General features: G+C 39.5%; 1 protein-coding gene across 6 annotated transcripts in view; it reads left to right on the forward strand.

Moving 5' to 3' along the window:
- Nucleotides 1-5,158, forward strand: part of NIPBL (NIPBL cohesin loading factor) — a 173,764-nt gene extending 168,606 nt beyond the window's left edge. For 5 of the 6 annotated variants that reach the window (XM_086629989.1, XM_086629990.1, XM_086629995.1 and 2 more), the window contains 5 exons: nt 23-169; nt 2,184-2,479; nt 2,801-2,975; nt 3,581-3,766; nt 4,352-5,158. In XM_086629989.1, coding sequence (XP_086486115.1) covers nt 23-169; nt 2,184-2,479; nt 2,801-2,975; nt 3,581-3,766; nt 4,352-4,717 — 1,170 coding nt within the window. In that variant the 3' untranslated portion in view covers nt 4,718-5,158. Of the gene's footprint in view, nt 1-22; nt 170-2,183; nt 2,480-2,800; nt 2,976-3,580; nt 3,808-4,351 lie in introns of all 6 variants that reach the window. The other variant, XM_086629991.1, reaches the window with a different exon arrangement.
- Nucleotides 5,159-18,037: the final 12,879 nt, after the last annotated feature.

Raw genomic sequence — 18,037 nt, forward strand, 5'->3', positions numbered from 1 at the left:
GTACTTTTTTTTTAACTTCCAGAAAACAGAGGTGAATATGCTCTTGTACATAGCAGACAATCTAGCCTGTTTTCCTTATCAAACACAGGAAGAGCCACTGTTTATAATGCATCATATAGACATTACACTATCAGTTTCTGGTAGCAACTTACTACAGTCATTTAAAGAGGTATGTACATTTACATTTTAGTGTATTTGTTATGGTGGCAACATAAGCTTCCCTATAATTGTTCGATTTTTCAGTGAATACAGTACCATTACTATGATATGGACCAGTAGCTTTGCTTCGTAACCAGTAGTTAAAAACAAGCAACTCTCTCTGTTCTGGCCTGCATCCGGTAAACACCAGTTAAAATCTTTCCTTACATTGCTGCTTACATTATTAAAAAAGAATGATGAATGTTGAGATCTTAATATCAAATCTATATCGTTCCCTGATATTGCTGAATAATAATTAATTGCATGTATCTGGAAGCACATGAACCCAGAATCATCGTGAAATACAGGTTTATTGTGGTTTCTATGATTTTAATAATAAAATCCAGTTGCTGGCTCGTGTTGAGCTTCTCATCCACCAGCACTCCCAAGTCCTTTTCCTCAGGGCTCCTCTCAATCCATTCTCCGCCCAGCCTGTACTTGTGCTTGGGATTGCCCCGACCCATGTGCAGCACCTTGCACTTGGCCTTGTTGAACTTCATGAGGTTCTCACAGGCCCATCTCTCCAGCCTGTCAAGGTCCCTCTGGATGGCATCCCTTCCCTTCAGCCTGTCCACAACGCCACACATCTTGGTGTCATCTGCAAACTTGCTGAGGGTGCACTCGATCCCACTGTCCATGTCACCAACAAAGATTTTAAACAGCATCAGTCACAATACTGACCCCTGAGGAACACCACTCGTCACTGGCTTCCACTTGGACATTGAACCGTTGACCGCAACTCTGACTACAACCACCCAGCCAATTCCTTATCCATCGAATGGTCCATCGTCAAATCCATGTCTCTCCAATTTAGAGACAAGGATGTCATGTGGGACAGTATCAAATGCTTTGGGCAAGTCCAGGTAGACGATGTCAGTTGCTCTTCCCTTATCCACCAATGCTGTAACCCCATCATAGAAGGCCACCAAATTAGTCAGGCAGGATTTTCTCTTAGTGAAGCCACGTTGGCTGTCACCAGTCACCTTGTTTTCAGAAGGTGCAATCTTTCAGGAAGCACACCTGTTTCTAGAATATCCAATCCAACTAGTAAGTACAAGTCAGTGTTGATGCCTGGGAAGTACACTGCTTTCAATTCTCACCCGATCAAAGCCGATTTTTAATCTGCTAAAAAGAGACAGTGCCTTCTTCAGACTGGGGACCAAGGTGTAGCGCCCAGCACAGAAAGGATGAGATCCTTCTTAGGACATCTTAGGTTCTGTGTTATCAAAAATCACACTATGTGCAGCCGTAGTGCATGTGTGAAATTCTGTAGCTCTACAAGTAGTGGAACTGATTATTATTAATACTGTGTATGATCACTTGAGGGTTTCTCTGGTCAGCAGTGTAATTAGTATCATAGAATTTTAAGAGAGAAGGATTGAAACCAGCTTGGACTAGTCTCTACCAAAATACGTATAGAAATCCACATGACACACAGAAATGTTATCCAGGTGAAAGAAAAAGAGTTTTCTTCCTAATTTAGAGTATTTGGCCTTCTACTGCATACTACTGTCCCTGCTAACAAGCTTGAGCAGTCTGTTAAGAATAATATGCCAGTGCAGTACTTGTTGCTTCAGTTCTGTACCCATTTTGCAAAAAATGTGAGCTTTAAATAAATTTTTCAGCATCTTTTTGCCATAAGTAATTTTTATTTTGAATACTGAGTTGTAAGTTATAGAATCATATAATGGTTTGGGTTGGAAGCCCCATCCAATCTGGTCTTGAACACTTCCAGGGATGGGGCATTCACAGCTTCTCTGGGCAGCCTGTTCCGGGGTCTCTCCACCCTCAGAGTGAAGAGTTTCTTCCTTGTATTTAATTGAAATCTACCCTCTTTCAGTTTAAAGCCATTAGTAAAAATTATTAATATTGTTCAGGAAATTCTTGCTAATTTAAGCCAGTAATGATTTTGGAAAGCATTTTAGAAATGTACATTATGCTACTTACTCTAATTCTGAATGTGTCTTCACTTCTCTGTCTTCCAGTCTATGGTGAAAGACAAAAAAAAGGAAAGAAAACCTTCATCAGATGAGGAGACTGAAAGTGACAGTAACAGTGGTAGTGGGAGCGAAAGTGAGGAGGAAGCTTCTAAGCCTCGGAGGTTACGGAAACGAGTAGACTCTGATTCAGATTCTGATGAAGAAAATGATATAAATGCTGTGATGAAATGTTTACCAGAAAATTCAGCTCCTTTAATTGAATTTGCAAATGTCTCCCAAGGCATATTATTACTTTTGATGCTGAAACAGCATTTAAAGAACCTCTGTGGATTCTCAGATAGGTAAGGATATTTAGATAATAGGCCATCTTGTCATCTAGTGAATTCTTTGTAAGGATTAAGTTTGGAAGTTTTTTAAAAAAGTTGATTGAAACTAATTGTTTAAGCGTTAGATTTGTGTTAAGAGAAAAAACATAAACATGATAAATTGAATGTGATGAAACTTTGGCTTAGGAAAAGCAATGATTTCATTTCTTACCAGAATGTCTATAGTATATGGAATCATTAAAATATAACAACTTATACTGAAGATTTTAATGACTTTTCCTCAAAATTACTTTGGACTTTCCTTAAAAGCTCTTCCCTTTTGTTTTCTTTAAACAGTAAAATTCAGAAATATTCTCCATCTGAATCTGCAAAAGTTTATGACAAAGCGATAAATAGGAAAACAGGAGTGCATTTCCATCCAAAACAAACTCTGGATTTTCTGCGGAGTGATATGGCTAATTCCAAGATCACTGAAGAAGTGAAGAGGAGTATAGTAAAACAGTACTTAGATGTAAGTAAAGTTGCTTTGCAGAAAACCTAAAGTTCTTTCAAACTAGGTAACTCAGTATAAACTTAAAGTAGATGCTGATGTACTGGATGAACGTTTCAAAATGTTGATTTCCTGATAATCTTATGCCATATACTGATAACTCACCACTTCCTTTCAGGATGTTTAGCAGGACTGTCTTTCAAAGACTTCTAATAAGTTTAAAAACAATGAAAATTAATTTCATCTAAAGGATGTTAATCTTTATGGAGTATTTTTCTTATTTCTTGTATACATCCCCCATATAACTTGTTCACTTTATCCCTGACTGTTTCCATCATAGGAACAGAGACTAGATCTAGTAATTACTTCCCCCCTGCAATCTTTAAATACCAATTAGAGAAGAATTGGAAACTTAGAATTTTGGAAACATAGGAAGAAAGCTTTTTCATATCTACTAAAAAAAAAGAGGACAGTAAAAAGTTTGTAGAACAAAGCATAAGCTGTTCAAGTTTGAAGTTGCCTGCCGTTTGTTTTACCTTGCTGTTTGTTTTTTTTTATTTAATGTAGTATGATATAAACGTCTATTTTTAAAGTTACAATGTGGACTAATCTTTTTTTTTTAATAGTTCAAGCTCCTTATGGAACATTTGGATCCTGATGAAGAGGAAGAAGATGGAGAGGTGTCAGCTAGCACAAATGCTCGGAACAAAGCAATTACCTCGCTGCTTGGAGGAGGCAGCCCTAAAAACAATGCAGCTGAGACAGAGGACGATGAAAGTGATGGGGAGGATAGAGGAGGAGGCACTTCAGGGGTGAGGCGGAGGAGGAGTCAACGTATTTCGCAGCGTATTACGTAAAATGATTTTTATGTGCTTATAAATGTCAGTCTATTATATTAAATGTACACCAAGTAATGTAATCCACATGAAAGAAAGCATTTTGTAGATAGAGATTCTCTACTTAACCGTTTATACAACTTTTGTAGAAAGTTTAACAGAAAAGACAATAAAAAAAAAAAAAAACCAACGAAAAAAAACCAACAACCTAGAAAATGAGATTTATCCCGTATAAAAAGTTATTAATTTTCCTTTGGAATGTACTGTGTGTTATCCTTTTTATTGTTGCCAAGTTTTTATGTAGCTTTATGATTCATGTGTATATATAATTTTATATATCAATAAGAGATAAAGACACGGGTACAAATTAAGAGTATGTGGTTTTACAAGGATATGTTAACCCCTTGGCGCTGGCGGTCGCGGTGCGTCTCATTGCCGGCAATGGAATGTGTGCCGGGAAATCCCAACTCCCGGCGTCAAGGGATTAAAAGCAATAAAAGCAATAATTTCACTAAAGTTCTTTTGTGTAACACTTGGTCTTTTTTCCCCCCAATGTTTTAGTCATTGAGAAGGTCAAAACGAAATTCAGACTCTACGGAGTTGGCAGCACAGATGAATGAAAGTGTTGATGTCATGGATGTCATCGCTATTTGCTGTCCAAAGTACAAAGACCGACCACAAATTGCAAGAGTAGTACAGAAAACCAGCAATGGCTTCAGTGTTCAGTGGATGGCAGGCTCCTACAGTGGCTCCTGGACTGAGGCTAAGCGCCGTGATGGCCGCAAACTGGTGCCTTGGGTAGACACTATTAAAGAGTCAGACATTATTTACAAAAAAATTGCTCTAACGAGTGCTAATAAGCTGACTAATAAAGTTGTGCAGACTTTACGATCGCTGTATGCCGCCAAGGATGGAACTTCCAGCTAATGAATTTGTACATGCAGCCAAATTTACAGGAATTGAAATGACAGAAAAACTTGAAGTATCAACTTTCTGGCAAAAAAAAAAAAAAAAAAAAATCAGTTAAATGAAGAGTAAGAATGGAACCTGGGACGCGGGAAAAAAGGAGATGTTTGGTAAACATTTTTGTGGGAGCTTCCTTCGCTGTTGTGCAGCAGAAACTTCTCAGTTCATTTTTACTCCCACTGTATTATAGTTTAACAAAAAAATTGTTTATATCTTGGAAAAAAAACCTTTCTGTTTAAAAAAAATAAACAAGTGAATGTTGGAAATTAGTCTGTTAATGTTCTTAATAAAGTGTTCTTGGAGTTTAACCTAGCAGCGGATGGCTTTCTTTAGCTTAGCCCAGTTTCCAGGGAAGCATTGTTTTTCCAGGCTGTAAAATGGCAGAATCTCCTGGATATATAATTTATTCTGTTGAAGAAAAAAAAAAAAAGGAAAGAAAAAAAAAAAAGCATGCAGTATCTATGACCTATCTGCAGGAGGAGTTTTTGTAAATGTAGATTTTGATGTATTAGGTCACCCTGAAATAATACAAGAAAAGGGATCCCCAGCAAATCTGGTGGAACGAATACTGCAATAAATTTTTTTACTTCTCTTTGGTACTTGTCTGTTTCCATTTGAATTTCTTATTGTAAAGATCTGTTTAAATCCATTTATATTATTTTGCAGTCTTTTATGTAAAATTTACTATACCAGTGGTTTTCAAAACAAGACATAAAATATTGTTTATACAGTTTGTATAGGCTGACTTCTGAATAATTGGTATCTTTTTATTTTTATCCCTTAAAGGGTGTAAACACAAGTTAACTCCAGGGTTTTATTGTATCCTGCAATATTTAGTATTAACTATATGATTTAGCACTGTGCCAAACACATTTTCAAGAGTACATTTTGATATAAAAAGAAACTATAGTTTATTCCTTGTATGCTTCGGTTTCTTTCTAATGCTGTCCAAATGGTAATTTATGGTAGTTTAAATTTGGGGAAAGCTGAATGACTATTCTGCTTGGGCTAACGGGCCATGTGTGCATTTCTCTGGGTTCATATAAGGAAGCTTGTGTCAAGAGGAGGTGGCTACCAGTATCTGAGGAGTGAATGGGTATGAGTCTGGGTAATGACGCTACATTCCTTCACAAATGAATTTTTAAAAAAATGTTTGTATATTAGAATTATTTTTTTTTACCAATTGAAAGACGTTTTCACGTTTTGTAAATTGAAAAAAATGCTATTGAAAGCTTGCAGAAACATTTGCTTCAACTGCGTTGCCTCAGCCTTTCATGAGCAGTTCGCCTTCCTAGAGAGTCAGAAAAGCAGCACATCTGCAAACAGAAAAAAATCTTAAATGGCTGAACTTTTTAGGGAACTATTAAACCCTACTGTGTTTTCAGTTGTGTTTGTCTAAATCAAGTGTTCCTCAATACGTAAGTCTTTCTTTCAATTACATTTCTTTTCTCTTACGAATCTAATTTATGAAATTAGCTCGCAGAGTTCTAATACGTTATTCGATTTGTGAGGAATAGTAACAGTGTTCCAAAATATTCTTGTGTACAAAAAAACCCCAACATTAAACTGAAATGGTTAATAACTCCTCAGAATGTAGTTGGTAGTTGTTCCTATGGGAAAAGCCTTTTTGCTGTTTCGCCACTGGAATTTTGCTGAACAGAAATATGTTAGCACCTTTTCGTTGTCACTGTTGGCGGTGTTTCCTTCACTGTACAAAAAGCCACCTCTCAGGCTAAGGTCGGTGGTGTTGCAGTAGTGAGAAGTAGAAAAAGCAGAAGTCACTCCTTTGCAGCTCTGGATGCGGGACGTTTCTGTAACAAACAATGGAAGAGTGCGTTTCTCAGGGCCATAAGCAACTGTTACAGTGGGAGATTCATAACTTTAGGAATAGCAGGGTTGTATGGCATGTCACGTGTTGCTACTAGAAAGAGCTGAAAATGCTTCACAAGGAAACTCCCAAATGATGAAAACAAGAATTTCATACAGATACAGTCTAAAATCAAGTTGTCTGTTAGCCATTTCTGATGCTATTTATATTAAAGTTTCTTATTTTTAATAGGTAATACAAATACTTCCTTGTTCATAAACAAATTGTTTACTGGTCGTGTGGCTTTCCCGATAGCAAAGATGGTTTTTTATTTCAATTTGCTTGGTATTTATTGGAATGAAATTATCAGAAAGAACTTATAATTAAACAATAGAAACCTGAAGTCTACAGTTGTCTTAGTTGAGAGGATTTGGGCCGTTGCTATACTGTGCGATATGCCAAAGGGGATAGATGCTCCTTGACGGAATCTGTTGGCTATAATGCAATATGCACTTAAAAAATTGATTAGAGACTATTGAATTAAATTGAATAAATTCTCACTAGTTAAGAGCTGAATTTTCCCCTTCTCTACCACACAGAGTAAAACCTAGTTTCGTTTCGCCTGTCACAAACAATCAGAGTACCTGCTGTGAAAGAAAAATAGAGTAGTGTACATTTTGGGGAAAAAAATTCCTTAGCCCTGTATAACACAGGCTGGTGATGTTCAGCGGTGTGAAGTGGAAAGCCTGAGGTTGCAGCTGTGGTCAGTGCAGCGCTCAGCCTCTGAGCATCAGTCGCAGTTTTACTGACAGGAACGACATCATTGACAACAGCACATACCAAGATAAAGATTTTTATACATTAAAAAAAAAAAAGTGTGATTTTTTTTTTTTTTTTAAGAAAAAAAAAAAGAGTGCTGCAGTGCAGTAATTGATACCGCGACGGAATTTTACTTCTTTGTGTTGGCATAGCTTAGTAGTATTTTTTCACTGTATGGCTATAGATTTTTACATTACAGAACTATAATGATTATTGAATTTTTTTATTCTTACTGCTTTCTCCCTTTGCATACAGGTTCTGTACGTGAAAACTTGTTGCAGTAGCTTACCTAACGAAGGGATATTGTCAAGCTTTTAGGATTAACACTAGCCATATTGTACTTTTTAGAAAAAAACACAGACACTTCCACAATCTAAATAAATGAGAAATAAATTATTATTTTTAATCTTCCACTTCAGTACTGTAAAAATGCAGAATTCTTGAGTATTTTCATTACCTGCAGCTGTAAAAGATCACAATAGTTTTTGACAAAACTTTAATTATAAATAAGTATTTTTTTAAATGATTCAGTAACACCCTTTTGTATTTTTTTGAGGTTCTTTATTTCTTATATTAACAACTCTAACATGTATAAAGGTAGGCATGGGCAATGTTCAGCATAAGTCTGTTAGTGAGGTGTGGCCATTAAAAAAGCTGTTTAAAGTTTTAAAATTTCAGTCAAACTTAAGCCTTTGTTTTGCTGTTGTGGTGTCACTAGTGAGAATATTGTTGCTGTGGAATAACGTGCTGCGCGTTAGCTGTAACGGCAAATACCTTGTAGAACTGAAATAGTTCTTAAATGTGTTTCTGGCTCATGAAAAACAAAAAGTTTGCAATTGAGTCTGACGCATCTGGTGCTAGCTGAACAGCAGGTCCTTCTGCCCACACACAGGTGTTAGTAGTGTTCCAGGGCAATGGTCGGGCCAGTTCAAGGGGTCCTTACTGTAAAGCTGACGCAGTTTAACTCCGAGCCCCAGACAGGTGCTCATGGAGCTGAGTTCAAACAAACACCTAATGCTCGGTGTGGTGTGCCCGATGCTCTGGAAGACTCACGCCCTAGGAGTGGCGAGAGCCCGAGGCACAAGTCCTATATCCTAGTTTTCTTCCACTCGCCAAAGAGATGCAACATAGTCATACAAGCGTTTCCATGTCCCTCAGAGAATTTGTCATCTTATTAAAGTACTGAGTTGTAATGGGTGAGTTCTTAATGTAAGTAGTGAGTTTTTAGATTTCATGGTTCCTTGACTAAATATTAAAGTGTTACTGTTATATACAAAAAAAAATCATAGTATTTTCCTATCTCATTTATTTAAAATAAATGTTTTGAGAGTTCAGTTTGGACCCTTCCGAGATGAAATTTGCAAGTTTTTATCCTAGGATGCGCATACACTTTTGCCGGTGGCTTTCTTATTGTGGTCACAATGCTCGAATTGTGCCTGGGGCACCTGTAAGGGCATCCATTTGTGGATTATTCTGAGAGAATTCTTACCACTCTGTGTTCAACCCATCAGACTTAACCACATCATTTCTAGCTTCTACATGATTCAGATGCCATTTCCCACCTAATTTTGGAGTCCCCTGTGTTAGGAAGGCAGAGTTTTCATTGGCATGAGTTCATAAGTGTCTCCTCCAAGTATCCTCCTCAAAAAAAGTCCTTAGCCTTGAGGGTTGGTTTGGGGAGGAACCGAGGGGGTGGGAGGGGAGAGTTCCTCCCGTGTGAAGCAGCAGTATCTCAGGCACCCAGCGTGGTGCACTGCACCGCCGTGAAGGTTGTACCAGTGCGTGGCGGGTGCATCAGCAATCATCCGTCCAGGCAAGGCAGGCAGCTGCACTGCAGTGGGAAAAATACGTCATCCAATAACCGACTGTCCCAGTTACACTTTGTGACACAGAGTGGCAAGTATTTCTCATCATTTCAGTGACTATTTAAGGAAGCTTCTTTTGACTTCCAAAGAGCTTTTCTCCACCACTGTACTTGGTGCAGCTGTGTTGAAAGGCTCGTTTTTCTGTTTTGAAAACAAGCATCCTGCTTCCTAAAAGCTGGAATGGAGATGTAGCTGATTTCCACCTCACCTCCCCAGGGGATTCATTAAATATTTGGCAGAATGCTACCTCTGTGTTTGTAATGTAGCCTCTGACTTTTGGAAGCTGTGGTTAACAACACTAAACCATGTAACACGGAGCATCGCTTCAACCACTTGCTTTGGCTTAAACCCATCCCGCAACACCATTTTTTGTCAATCAGCTCATTTTCACTGCATTTCCTCCCTACCCTTCTCTCAAAATAGCTTCTGAATTTGTCTATCCCTTATTTGCAGTTCTCTTCCCAAACAGAGGGCTACAAAATTTGTTGGAAACAGCCCAAGTCTGTCACTAGAGTTAAATTTATTTTTGAGAAACATACAGGAGATCATCTGGTTCTCCTTTTGACTTCATGAGCACAGACTGAAGACTTCTGTTGCGCAACAGCCTTCTTTCTGTCTCTTGTCTGACTTGGTCAGCTCTCTTGCTAGAGTTTATGCTTGTACAGAAATAATGCATGACCTGAACTGGACTTAAATTCCTGTAAGCCAGAAATACATGAGGAGAAATTAAATGGGTTTGTGCTCCCTCCTTAGACTAAACGCGCTCTGTGAGCACACATAAACAAAATGTAATGAATCCTTGAGAAAATCCATTCATTTCAGGTTCATGAGAACTTTTTTGATTCTCAGCAGTCCCGTGTGGAGATGGATTCTCAGATTCACAATCAGCCTTGAACATCTAACCATTCTATGCTTCTATCTCCTGTCTGATGCACCCCTGCGGTTCTGAAGAGTACCACTTCATCTCCACATACAAATCTGCAGGTCAGATTTATGTAGTAACAAGTGATTTGGATCACTCCTCAAATTCTTTTTATTTACCGTCCCAAAGTACTGGTTGGAAAAAAAATGATGATGCACATAGTGGGGTTTTCTGAAAAAATCCAACAGCTGTTACACATGGTACCTCATTGTAACCTGCTCAGTAGCAGGTCAGAAAACTCAGAATTTTAACAAAAAATTATTTTAGTACTCAATTTGTCAAAATCAGCATCTGTGATGTCTTGATTAAACTTGTGTCCAGTTGTTAGAGATTTCTGGAAAGGAAGAAACTTATTCCTTAAATAATTTATTCCTCCAGTGGCTCTATCTTCTGTGCCCTCAAAGTATCAGTGGTATTTTAAAACCAAAACACCACAAGGAAGGGGAAAGATTATGTTTTGAACTAGGAAACATTTCTTTTGAAGATATTGCTGTACTTGAGGGAGAGAGGATTCCTTTCCTTCCCTTCATATTGAAATCCATGTGAAATAATTGAGATAGAAGTTGTCACTGAGTCCGTGTTCAGCCTTCAAGTTGTCCAGACTAAACTTTCCCCACCAGCCACGTACAGCTTTCTACACACCTGCTCTTTGGGCAAGTCTGATTAGTACTGGATATTTCATGGTTAGTGGAATTTTTTCCTGCTTTCAATTTTAAATGGTGGCTGAGAGAACCATTCAAACATGCCACTTCCTTAAATGACACATGAAATGTTTTTAGGAGGATGCACATTGTTGGACATCACAAAGTGTGTGTTTTCTCTTAGCAGGCCCTTTTCAACTTTGAGTACTTTCTGAACTTACCTTCCTTCTATTTGTTGTGTCTTTATATATCAGAAAAATAAAAATGCTTCCATTATTTAGCTTATTTGAAAATATTCCAGTTGAGGATCAGAGTAGTCTGTTGATACCTTACCTCTTTTCTTCTGCCTTACATAAAGCTATGCAATGTGATTTCAAAAGCAGGTTTCAGGGTTGCATTTGTTGTGTGAGTAGCAAGTATTAAGATTTGTTTCTTTTTCTTAAAAATTTTACAAATTGTAGTGCAGATTTAGCTTACGTACCTGTTTCTTGAAGCCTATGTAGGATGGCAGGGGGGTTGGAACTAGATGATCTTTGAGGTCCCTTCCAACCCTAACCATTCTATGATTCTATCATTGAAGAAGCTTGTTCCACAGCTGAGCACACTCTCTTCTGTCTTCAGAAGGTGTGAGTGTGACTTTGAGGAGCTAGGAAGCTCAAAATGCACCTACTTTTCCTCATATGTGCTCTGTGAAATACACCTATTTCTCTTTCTTCTTCTGAGGCAGTATTTTGGAAATAAAACATTGATGCCAGCCCTGTGTATCTTAAGCTGTGTTTTCGCATTGTTTGGTATCTCTTTAGAAGTCCCTTAGTGTAAATATCTCAGCCAGAGCTCTGACAGACACAGACTTCTCCTGAAGATGTGTAGCTAAAGGCAGCCAAGGACAGGTAAATACTATTTTCCTTGTTACTCTCCTAGTCCCTTAACAATAAAGATTTCACATTAAAGAATAAAGATTGTCAAAGTAGTATCATCTTACTTTTGTCTTTTTCCTCTTCCTATTTTGGTTATTTCCTTGTGGTTTTTTGGTAGGTGTTGTTTTCAATCATCTCTCTTTTTGGTTTGTGGGTCTTTTTTTGTTTGTTCTGCTTTTGGCTCAGTTTTGCTTTTCTTTCCAGGAAGAAAGTTTTTTTCCTGGAAGAAGTTAGTTTTGTTTTTTCTAAGCATTTTGACTGAAGCTACCAAAGAAACCAAGGATAAAAACATATATTAAGATGTAAAATTCGTGAAAACGAAGTACAAAACAGATAAAAAAACTTCTTTCGAACAGTCATTCGTATAAAAAGGATATCTAAATTCAAGTTTCTAAGTCTGTATATATGATTTAAGCCAATGAAATAATCTTATGCTTAAAGCTCTGAAACCTCAGTATCTTTGAGTCAGATGGAAATGTCTCACTGCTAGACTGCTAAAGGAATTTAGTTTTCTTTGGGTGGGACTCCAAAAAAAGAGTTACAAGTGTTACTGTGCCTTAGGAAAATGAAAATTGCTGTAGCTTGTACTACTTGAGCTGTTCTAAAAATTCAACTCTTCTTTTTAAAATATTTTTCCTACATTTCTCATTTTTCTATTAGGTTGTTCTAACTAAGTATGCATGAGATTTTATTTGTATATGTATAGATATTCTGTTTCCCACATTTTTCTCCTCTGTATTTCCATATGTATTTTCTTAACTATTTGATGTGTCCATCTTTCTGCAGCTGATCTGTTTCACAACATACTCTATTTGGCTTCTGTGCAGAGCCTTTTGGTTAACAAGCAAACAGATAACTCGGAAGTTCTCTCATGAAAATGGGACCATGTGCCGGTGTTCATTTTTCTCTCCCTCCCTCTACATCTGTCTCCAGCAGACACTTGGCCAACGGACGGATGCCACTTTCATGGAGTACAGTACAGATGAATTCGGAGTTGACCCTTCAGTCCAAGACTCAGCCAACTGCAAGCTGCCAGGCGGCGCGCTCTGCTCATCTTCGCGCAGATGGACAATGTCTCTGGCGACTTTTCTGGTAGGACCAACGGTATGCTTGCTTTCACAGAGGATTGGACTGTTGCTGTAGGTGGCTTTGCCAGAAGTGCGTGCTTCTGTTTTGCTTTCATCTTGTAGTCGGAGCCAGTACACAACCTCAGCCAAGCCTTTCAGAGATCTTCCAAAACTTATTTGCTAGTTTACCTGCTGTAAGCCAGAAGAGGAAGAGGTGTTCCCCTTCATCCTAGCATCTGTCCTGGGTTTGGCTGGGAAGGAGTTAACTTTTTCGCGGGAAGCTGAAAGAGGACACGTGGAAGGCATCTGACCCAGCCTGGCCAGTAGACTGTTTGATAGGATGTGACTGTCATGCTCAGAGTATGTATTCAGGGAGCTGGTGGGGAGCACGCTGAGTTCAGGGTGACGCGTGGTTAGCAGTTGTAGCACTCGTTTTGTATTGTTCTTGTAATGGCATTATTGTAGTTATTATCCCTTCTGATTTTTCCTGTATCATCCTATTAAATTGCCCTTGTCCTAAACCACCAGTTTTGCCCTTTCCTCCCAATTTCTCCTCCCCACCCCCCCGAGAGGGAGGACCGAGCGAGCAGCAGTGCGGCAGCTTTGCTGGGCTGAACCACGGCAGCATCCCACTGTGTTGCCACTAATTCTGCACCTCCCTTTGTTCATGAGATATCAGAGGGAAATCCAATTACATCATAGAGTTCATAGATTTCATAGATTTCTAGGTTGGAAAAGACCTTAGAGATCATCCAGTCAGCATTGCTCAAAAAAAAGGAATAACCTTAACTGGTTCACCAGACAATATTTTTACAGATAAGGATTTTTAATCCAGAGGAGCACTTTTTGCTCCCTAAGACATTAGAATCTCTTTTTGAAGAGATTTTTTTTTTTTTCCCCTGCCTCCTTTGAAATAATCACCTATTGTTCCTTCTCAACTGTTATGTTTTCAGAGGAGAATGATGAGCAGGACATGGCGATACTCCAACTAACACAGTATCCAGCCTGTTGCTATGTGTTAAAAGTGCTCCTCTTGAACTCAGAAGGATGCCTTGGACTTGCATCACTCTGCTGTGTCTGTGTTGAGGTGGAATCCGTTCTCAGGATAGGCAGAAGTCATCTCAATCATCGGGAAGACCAGTGTAGCCACCTACCCTCAGTTAAGGATTTTAAGGCAATTCTGAACTTTCTTGTCAGCAGAGCGTTGCTGAGGTAGCTGCATCCTGCTTTTCTAAGTAGAAACCACCCATCTCCATCACATGTGCTTCTGCATGCAATTATTTGCTGCTGATGCAGTTCTTGAGACATTGAAGAAATGTTTAGGAATTGAGAATCATAGAATCATAGAATCATAGAATGGTTAGGGCCGGAAGGGACCTTCAAAGGCCATCTAGTCCAACCCCCCTGCAAGGAACAGGGATATCTCCAACTAGATCAGGTTGCTCAGGGCCTCATCCAGCCTGGCCTTGAACGTCTCCAGGGATGGAGCATCCACCACCTCTCTGGGCAACCTGTTCCAGTGTTCTACAACTCTCATGGTAAAAAATTTTTTCCTAATATCCAATCTGAATCTACCTCCCTCTATTTTAAAACCATTACCCCTTGTCCTATCACAACTGGTCCTCCTGAACAGCCTCTCCCCATCTTTCTTGTAGGCCTCCTTGAGGTACTGGAAGATCGCTATAAGGTCACCCCGGAGCCTCCTCTTCTCCAGACTGAACAGCCCCAACTCTTTCAGCCTGTCCTCATATGAAAGGTGCTCCAGCCCTCTTACCATCTTCGTGGCCCTTCTCTGGACCCTCTCCAACTGGTCCATGTCCTTCTTATGCTGGGGGCTCCAGAACTGGACGCAGTACTCCAGGTGAGGTCTCACGAGGGCAGAGTAGAGGGGGAGAATCACCTCCCTCGACCTGCTGGCCACGCTCCTCTTGATGCAGCCCAGGATGTGGTTGGCCTTCTGGGCCGCAAGAGCACATTGCCGACTCATATTGAGCTTCTCGTCCACCAGTACTCCCAAGTCCTTCTCCTCAGGGCTGCTCTCGATCCATTCACCACCCAGTCTGTATTTGTGCCTGGGATTGCCACGACCCAGATGTAGGACCTTGCACTTGGCCTGGTTGAACTTCATGAGGTTGGCACGGGCCCGAATGCCAATATGGTTAAAATAAATACTGTGTTTTAAAACAAACAATCGTTGCTGTCAACAGCCTGGACAACGGGAGGAAGCGTTCCACACTTTTCAAGACTCTGATGTTACAGCAACATGCTCTAGTCTAATGAGCGAACAACACGAGATGGCCATTTACATCGCTCTCTGTCCACATATCACTGGGACATTTTTCTTCTCTCAAAGCTCCTCCGTGAACTGTGGAAACTCATAGCTGGGGAAGTTTGCATGAGCTGCATTTTGCAGAAAAGAGCTTCTGTTCACAGCAGCACAACGTTGGATTGTTTTGCATTTCACCAAATAGAGGTGACACGTCACTATTATGGAAATGCAACAATAAAACCAATGCTACGCTCTCCAGCCCTTTTGGGAGAGATAGGTGCCTTATAGCACAAGAGATAAATCCATACATCTTCTTTCATCAAATCCCAGTCACGAAAGGGCCTTTTGCTGCAGAAGATAAAATACCAGGCTGTTTTCTCCCTCAACTGGGAGGGAGACTCAACTCCTTGGCTGGCAGTTCACTGTTAAGAACACAACGTGTGGAGATATCATCATAGTCTTTCATTTACAGCTTATTTCAGGTGCGGGCCATGAACCAATACACGTTACCTGGACAGCTGCTGTGGGAGAGATTGCTGTTCCACGGGCATTAAAACTTTTGGTTTTATCTTCAGAGTAATTTATGGGGAGGGGAGAAATAATTTCTTAGAGAAATAATGCAAGGAATTTGAAAATCTGTTGACTTTTTTCTGATAGTAAGATCGCTTTGAAAAAAGTAATCACAGAAGCAACAATACAAAGACTGACTGGTATGGAATCACCTCACCTCGGGGTCTACCTGGTGAGTGGAAGTCTGGCCATGGACCTTGTGGCATGTTACAGCACAACCTGTAGAGAAGTCTTTGTTCAAGGGTGGTTGTGTTGGAAACTGCTTTCGGCTTAGCTGGAAGATGTTCCATTTGAAGCTCTTCATTCTAAGTGGTCCTGAAATTGTTCTTACCATCAGCTGTTGCATAAGCAAAACTTTTTGCTTTAGGTTGGAGCTAATGAAAGACAGGCCATTTATTTTCTTGCTAGAACAGAACCTTTCACTACTTGAAAGGAACAGCTCTGTTTCCCTCCCATTTGAAAAACAAACAAACAAAATCTCATTTATTTTGTGCAACATACAATGAATGACATGGCCATACAACTTCTGAAGCACTGCTTTCGTGACTATGTAGCAGCAAATTTTAACACAGGGCTCACCTGGGGTATATTGTGGCTTTCTCTTGGATGAAGAGGCATGTGATGGTTTTGAACAGAATGCAATGCTATCTATCTACACGCTCATGAAAGGTAGATGTTAGCACAATGGATTAATCTGGGTTTCGTTCTTCCATCCACTTTGGTTCTGCAGTGCTTAGGAATTACATGACAGAGTGGATGGGTCAGGCGGTGCTTCTCCCCCTCCTAACTGGATTCACTGATGTTTATCTAAAGCTTGTTAGATATGGGTTAAGAAATGCAGTATTTCTGTGCAGGAATTTCCAAACATGGGCCTAGTTTTTGCTGATCATGGTCATGAGGTTTAATATTTAACATAGGGAAGGTGATAAATGCTTACTTTCTACTTCCCAGGAGCACTAGCAAACGAGGAAATTGCAGCTACAAGGAAACTTCCTTCGTATTTCGAGTCTCTGTCCGCTCCTGCGTGGCAAGAGCATTTCTGTAATTGATATACAACAGAGAAATACTGTAAACAAAAGCAAGAAACAGGTAGCTTCTAAATCTTGTAACAGGCACATGTAGTGCTGTTGCCAAGTTTTTGGCAAAAATCTAGGAGGTGGGGAAGAACATGACCATTTCATGAACAAGTACAATATATGGTTTATTTGCTCTTTTGTGCTCTGATAAATTGCATTTTGCCAGTTTTTCACTCCTACTTTTGCTCTTTATTATTTCCTGCCCTTAGAACTTAGTCTTGCTGGTATCATTATGGGCCAGAGAATCCTTGGCCCCAAAGAATCATCAGATGGTTGGAAAAATAACAAGTGGAAGTCACATTTGCATAAGAATCTGATGAAGAAAGAATTGCTGTTTTGTTGGCTGGCAGAAGAACGGAGAGGTATTTTGTGAGTCAAGATATGCAATGACAGAATTCACTGAAAGACAGCAGCAAAAGGGAGAAATCAACTTCTTTGCTGCCCCTCTGGAGAAAGACAGTTTGAGGCTTTGAGTGTCACAGTTTAGTGCTTTGGACTGGCACTTTGAAGCTACTTGCCCTTTTCATTCGGAGATGATCACTCCCAGTACTACGTTTTGCACTCCTGTGGGAGAAGATGATGAAGATTCTGGGGACTGCTAAAAATACACAGCTGGTTTTGATCTCTGAGCCTACAGAAACTGTCGATTCTAGCCCTGCTATGTGCGTAATCCCATAGCAGGCTTTCTTTGAACCATATTTCTTTCTGTTTGCCAAGGTGCCAGCTTCACTCAGAAACATAGAAAATGTTTGGTGTTTTTTTTTGTGAACTATTACAGTATTGGGCAAGAGTAACTAACCACTGGAAATAAACACACTTTTGACTTCCATGAAAAATTCATATTTTTTCACTACAAAAATAAAAACTACTGCTGTTGGGTGTAAGAGTCACCACAGCTGCATCTGTTCAGGCTACCATAACTAGTTGATGGCCACTGAACATAAGGGAAATTTTTCTACAAACATCTGGGGGCTTCTAGAAGAGCTCTAACACAACAGCATTATATAAATGAACGAACAGTGACATTTTTCTTAACCTCAGTAAGTACCTGTTCTTACACTAGTGCCTGATTTTTCTAAAAAAGGTCTTTCACTTATTGCTGCCTGACTATTTGTATCTCTTTCCATCAACCATTCAAACTCTTTTAAGATTTCTCTAAACTAGGTTTAAAATACTAGGGTAGTGCATGTGCACATGTACAGTCGTAGAGGTACACGGCAGTAACAGCGCTCTGTGTGTGAATCGCTGCACGGCAGAAACGAATAAACTCACTTTTATTACATCAGTTAATCACAACTGCTAAGTTACAAAAATAACTTTATCCACAC

This window comes from Tauraco erythrolophus, chromosome Z (assembly GCF_009769465.1).
Source record: "Tauraco erythrolophus isolate bTauEry1 chromosome Z, bTauEry1.pri, whole genome shotgun sequence".
Taxonomy (NCBI): domain Eukaryota; kingdom Metazoa; phylum Chordata; class Aves; order Musophagiformes; family Musophagidae; genus Tauraco; species Tauraco erythrolophus.